The 6,681-nt window shown below is 30.6% G+C and overlaps 1 protein-coding gene across 1 annotated transcript in view; it reads left to right on the top strand.

Moving 5' to 3' along the window:
• LOC108733976 (cubilin homolog) overlaps positions 1-6,681 on the top strand; it is a 257,794-nt gene that overhangs the window by 217,337 nt on the left and 33,776 nt on the right. Inside the window, exons 6-8 of the mRNA XM_025974987.1 lie at positions 150-271; positions 2,175-2,195; positions 4,726-4,863. Coding sequence (XP_025830772.1) covers positions 150-271; positions 2,175-2,195; positions 4,726-4,863 — 281 coding nt within the window. The remainder of the gene's footprint in view (positions 1-149; positions 272-2,174; positions 2,196-4,725; positions 4,864-6,681) is intronic.

Genomic DNA, 6,681 nt, shown 5'->3' with positions numbered 1-6,681 from the left:
GCGGGTCGCTAGTTATTAATAAGATTAAAATTATATTTTATAGAATTAAATCTACGCAAAAGTTGTTTTTCAAATTGTCCCATAATGTGAAGAAGAATGTAATTTTCTGCTATTAAGGTTAAAAAATATATTTTGCATTTTTATTCTAGATGCAGAAAGTGGCTGCTATGATGACGAATTTGATTGTGACGATACTACTTGTATTGCTGAAGAACTAAGGTGTAACGACGTCAATAACTGCCGTTTTATGTTAGATGAAGAAGATTGCCATGTAAGTAATACCTTGTTTAATGCAAAATAATAATTTAAATATATAAAACTGTGTTTTATGTTTTTTATAAATAAAATTAGGACGTCTACCGCATCCACGATCTAGAAAAATTTTTAAGAAGAATAGGTACCTACCGATACGAAAAAAATATTTGATTAATTCAAAAGCAATTTTTATACATACGCATAAATAAAACGGTTGAAAATTAGATTATCTTTCAAATGCGTGTAGGAACCCTAAAGGAAACCAATAAAATTGATTTTTATGGACCTATGTTACATTGTATTCGAAATGCATAAATTGCTGTAGCATAATACATACAGCAATGTCATACGTATTGCCTTTTCGTACAGTAACCTTATCATCTTAAGCAATCAAATCACCTCAAGCTAATTAGGAAGAATCTGTTGCCGTCCTGGTTCCGGGTTCGATTCCCGGCGGGTTGTGGTGCTAATGAATATTATCTCCGATTCTTGCCATTGCTGCGCAACTTTTATGTTCATGAAGGCGTTTTATGGTAAAGCTATTTGCGCATTTCGAGCATGGTCCTGTATCATTTGTTTGGTATATTTTTTTCTTTAATACAACTATTAAAAAAAATACGCAAAAGAAAATAACGAAATCCTTCATTGGCAGAGGCTGACTACTGATCAGAAACATAAAAGTCCGTATTATTCCACAAACTGTTGTATCTACACAAAATTCAATTTTTCGGGTGACCCTGGGTTTGCCAATATGCAATTGAAAAACGATCTATTTTTGATCGGACATCCTGAATAAATGACTACAAAATCCCGTTACATCAAATCTACCTGTAAAACTGAGCTGTCATGTCAGACTGACTCACTTTTACTATAGTCCCGCAGGAAATTGAAGTTACAAATTTAATAAACAGGTAGAGATAACGCTAACCATAAAATGGGCAGTCCACGTAAATACCTTTTTTACAAAAATTTCGGTAGGCAATTCTATTCATTCTGTTCATCTTCAATTGGTTGTCATATTTAGTTTGACTAAATTTATTATTTACCACCTATAATGATAGATGGTCATATTTTGTCCATTAATAATTCAGTTAAAAATAATTAACTAATACCTACACCATTTTTTGTAAACTACATATTTCTCTGTGATAATAAGAATTAATTTATGGTCTCTAAAATAAATTAAATTAGAGTGAATGGGTGAAACACATATTTATCCTTGCTTTGTCCTAAAGGGTAGGTACATCTATACTAATTAGCTTAAATCAACATAAATTGAATATGAGCAATAAATTTGAATTTTAATGCTCGACGTCATGTACTAAATGTGAGATTTTATGCTTTGGAAGGGAAAAATTCCTTTATTTCAGTAATAAAACGTGAAATGACGAGTAATATAATACAGTCCAATATACGTTCTACGCGAACGAGCTTTCACACATTTACTCCGATTAAAGTAGAAACAGTATAAATTAAATGTCCCTAAAAACAATAGAAGAAATAAAATTTACAAAACACCTAACACCTGCAATAGAACAATACGATTGGGATTGTGTGAATAATGTTCAAAATTTTGCAATTTTATCCAATAAATTAATAACTTGAACTTCTTAATATTATTACAAATTTTCTACAAGCATTTGATTAATATTCACTAGATAATATTAATAAAATAAAGAGCAATTGTAAATATATCCTACATTAATTCTTTTTCTTCTTCTAATTATCATTATTGTAACCATTATTATTGTTAGTACATGCATCAATTTAAATGATTGACACTGCCGATTCAACATGTAATATTTTTGGTTGAACAGTAGATATTACGTAAATTGATAATAAATACATGACAAATGGTTTTTACTAAAGTTAAGTTATACATTCATATGATATAACTCAGTATATTTCTTTCATTATAGGGTGGAAATGGAGAAGGCCAGGTCAGAAACTCGTTGGTTTTTGTTTTATCCCTTAAATAACTATTTATTTGTTTATTTATTTATTTATTTAAATGCTTTTTAAATGCCATTGTCACTAAAATGAGAATTCTTCGTTAAAATGAAAAGGGCACAATTTCATGACCATACTCGTACATAAAATTCCCTTCGTAATACCGGTATGTGTCACCATTCAATATCAAGTAATCCCCGAAGTAAAAAATAAAAGGATATACTTATCTAAACATACCTTAGTGAATGTATAGATGAATATTCATTTATTCAACAACAGTAAAGCATGATGGTTATCTAATTTTTGTTATTTCTTTTCTTTATAAACGATTTCTCTTTAAGGTTTTCACTTACAAAGTAAATATCCACTAAACGATTCTAAATGCTTGTTCTAACATAAATCAGATACGCGAAATCATCAATTATTGTAGCTTATTGCGATCAGTGCCTAAGCTCCTACGCACTATACAGTATGCGAAAATGAGGATCTTGGCACTGAGTTATAATGCGCCGCTCTCATCGATAGCAATAACGCTAGCTCACGCACACCGACTGTTGAGAGATTGACAGACCCAATCACAGACACACGCCCGTACAGATGCACAATACAGATGTCTAGGAAGCAAAAATTCACATAGTGTATATGTTACCAGAAATATATGAAATCTAGGAATTGTATACAATTCCGATGCTATTTAGGAAATGTATAAAATATTGTTATTTTGTAAATATTTACGACAGATTGGAGTTTATTTAATACCCCTGCCCGCTGGAGGCGAGCTGATATGTATTTTATTCACAGAAAGCATTTGTTTGCAATGTCGGAATTTCATACAATTCCTAGGAAATGTATACAGTATATATGTGTGTATTAAAAAATCTTTGAAACAATATTCTATACATTTCCTAAATAGTCTCGAAATTGTATACATTTGCTAGGAATTGTATACGATGTCCGGTAACATTTACATTGAAATTCCCTATACCAAGGTTCACTCTTTCGCATATGGTATATCACAGTGTAATAAATATGTTTTACGTATCACTCGGTCAGTATTGAAAAAGTTTTAATAACAATTACTTTATCTATTTAGTAATTTATGAACAGAGAGTTTATTAGTTTCATGTCTTTTGTTAGGCTCTTTTTTGCATTGGGGATTTCTTGAATTTTCATTTTTTTGCGTGAAGGTAAGAACGGATTTACCATAAAATGTTTTGTCGTGGATATATGTTAATCTTTTAACTGCAGATTTGTAATAACGAACAGCTTTTAAGATTAGCACGCCATATTTTAGCTCAATGTTAAACAGCAAACCACCACCGTACATGAATCGTTACAAATGACTTACTGTACATAATAACTTTTTTAAAACGCATGCAATTTTTCATAACATATAAAATAAGTTCTGACAAATATATTCGTAACACGCTTTCGTATTGTTGATTAAACTTTTCTCGCAGTTATTCTTTACTATTCATTTTATAGCATTTTACGATTTCAGGAAGAAGCAGTTTCATTTTGAATCAAATCGATCTCGACTTTTCCCTTTTCCGACTTTTCTTTGAAAACTATTTACTTTTCTTTTAACCACTCAAAATACAATAACCTCAACAAATACTTAGATTCATTTATCCAGTTTGAAATGTTCGCTTTTCTATCACACTTACAAAGTACATTTTTTGTATTTGTAACATTTAAGCAACAGAAATACACTGTATAAATACACCATTAATGAATCATAATAAAATGTCGATTTATTGAAAGCTTTTAAGTATTACTAAAAGCAATACCTGTTCATTGTTCAGTTTAAACTGGATTTCAAACCTTTGATATTATACGTCTAATGTTCTATTAATTTTTAGAATTTGTATTTTTACTAAATTCATTATAACTTATGTATTTTATAATGCTTCAAACATAATTCAATCCATTTTCATGCCATGTAGATAAGCACTCTCATTTAATAATCATGAGTTACGCTCTAAAGAATTCTGGTTTTAAATAGTAAGGTGGATAGTTATATCTTTAAGGCCAGGAGTAATATTACTCAAATTACTTCTGTGTTTCATAATATCATTTTTTAGGATACCGATACTTCCGCTATTTTTGATTAATTGTGATGATAGAATAATAATCATAATAAAATGAAAACCATACTATACACACTTATTTACGAATAAGCTTAATTTTCTTTAAAGTCTACCTTTACTGAAGTATCCTCATCAGTGAAGTGGGCATCTCTTTAGATAATAAAGTAGTACCTTTTACATTTGACAGTGTTATTTTTTCTTTCCCTACTTCGTAACAAATGCTGGTTTCTGGTTTCAAAATGTTTAAATCTTTTCGGCATCTCTACTTTATGACCCTCGAGCGCCGTTAAGAGCAACCTGTAGAATAGTACTTACGTAGTTTCACATTGATGTATTATAAACCCCACAACTAAAAAGCACCCCGCTTTCAAACTATCCGCGTTCTGAACTTGACACCGTCTTTGATTTCTGTCCTCTTTCAATTCCACAGTCCGACGAGAACATCAATATGAGCGAAGAGAAAATGGTTATCATTATGGTTATATTCTGTCTTATTCTCTCGGGGATGTGCTTTGCCTTCGTATTCAACTGTGTCAAGAAACTCATCAGGGACCACCATACTATACAGGTGAGTACCTATACTTCGTTTAGTTTCTGTAGTTTGACCGGCGCAAAGTAGAAAAGAACAGCACTAGGCCAGAATAGAAAGGAGACAACTCTCGGCCAAATTCTTAGCCGGCGAGGAGCGTATAATCCGTACAGTACTGCTCGAAAAATTGACTATTTTATCCACTAAAATTGCATTGCTCTAATGTGCTGTTATGATNACGGATTATACGCTCCTCATCGGTTAAGAGTTTGGCCGAGAGTTGTCTCCTTTCTTTTCTGGCCTAGTGCTGTTCTTTTCTACTTTGCGCCGGTCAAACTAAACGTCACATCGCTAGAGAAACTAAACGAAGTATAATTTTAGTTTTTCCGTTTTTTTTGTATGTCTGTAAGAAAGTTCGGTTAGGTGAAGATCTTATGATTACGACAGGAAAAGACAACAAGAACGAATTCAGTTGTCGATGTGTTTATTTGTCGAGACTTTTACCATTATGCTTCTAAGCATTTGTGTTAATAAAATAGAAATCTTTTAACTTTTATTTTACTAAGCAGTTCAACCAGTCTGTTTGTTCTAGATACAAATTAAGATTCCGAAATTTAATTTGGAAAAACCAAATGACTGTGATGCGAACTTTTTGGAGGTATTCACGGACCGGACTGATATACCTTCCAGACTGAAAAATTTCTGCGGATCAATGGCCGATTCCGTGACTTCCAACCATAACGTGATGTTCGTGAGATTCTACGCCGAGCCAAGAGCTTCTTCGTCATATTTCGAAGCCCTTTTTACTGCGTTCAGGGAATACAAAAAAAGTAAATATTTTTGTCTTTCTTTTCACGAAATTCTTCATTTTATCCTCAAAGGAAATATTATTAAATACCGAAAAAACCTGCAAATCTCAAAAGCAAATCTGTTCAAAAAAAAAACAAACATACGCTTAATGGTACGACATATGTATTATAGACATTTATACATAATACGAAGAATTTAATTTGTTTGAAAGAATTCAGAATTAAATTTTTAAAATGAATCTTTTTCATAAGTTGAATATTGTCCTAGGGGAAAGTTTATTACTTTAATCAAAAATATCTCATTAAGTACACATCTGGTAAATAAATTTAAAAAAATGGTTGTAGTATTGTATGTGTTCATTTATTGGAAGTATGTTTTTGGTAATATCTTTTTTATTCAGGTATAAGTGTATCGTTGTTATTTGTGAATCGCCTTAATTCTTTAAGTACTTTTTTCCAAGTAATCAGGTTTTAGCTATTAAGAAATCAAATGGCTTCAAATTGTAAAATTTATGACGTGATTACAAGAAAAATACTGTGGCATCAGTTAATGAACGTAATAGTAATTACAAAAATCCAACCGAAATCTGAAACACTGAGCAGAGTCCTACTTAAAACTAGACACTAAAAAATAACCCGAATTTTAAATCTAAACAAAAGTATTATATTCAATATAATTATTTTTTCTTAAAATTACTACATGGTACATTAGTTGTTATATACAACTTATTGTATTTGTTAATAACTTCGAATATTTTACATCAAAATTCTAATGATGATTTTTACAGTGGATACCTAAGCAATTCTTATTTGACAAATTTTAATATTCTTACAGACGTAACAATTTAGCATAACAAGAAATACCATAGTTAATAATAAAATAAATAAGTAAGATTAAGAACAACTAAGTAAGATTAACAATAAATAAAGTTAACAATGCGATTATAATTATTACCTTTAATAATTCTTGTAGCGGTACGTATTGAAAAAAATCGAATTTACTGTTGTCTGACAAGTGAATATTTTATTAATTTTTTAATTAATTTTA

This window comes from Agrilus planipennis, unplaced genomic scaffold (assembly GCF_000699045.2).
Source record: "Agrilus planipennis isolate EAB-ADULT unplaced genomic scaffold, Apla_2.0 scaffold36, whole genome shotgun sequence".
Classification (NCBI taxonomy): Eukaryota; Metazoa; Arthropoda; class Insecta; order Coleoptera; family Buprestidae; genus Agrilus; species Agrilus planipennis.
The sequence above is the reverse complement of the archived record's forward strand: the minus strand, read 5'-3'. Positions and strand labels throughout refer to the sequence as shown.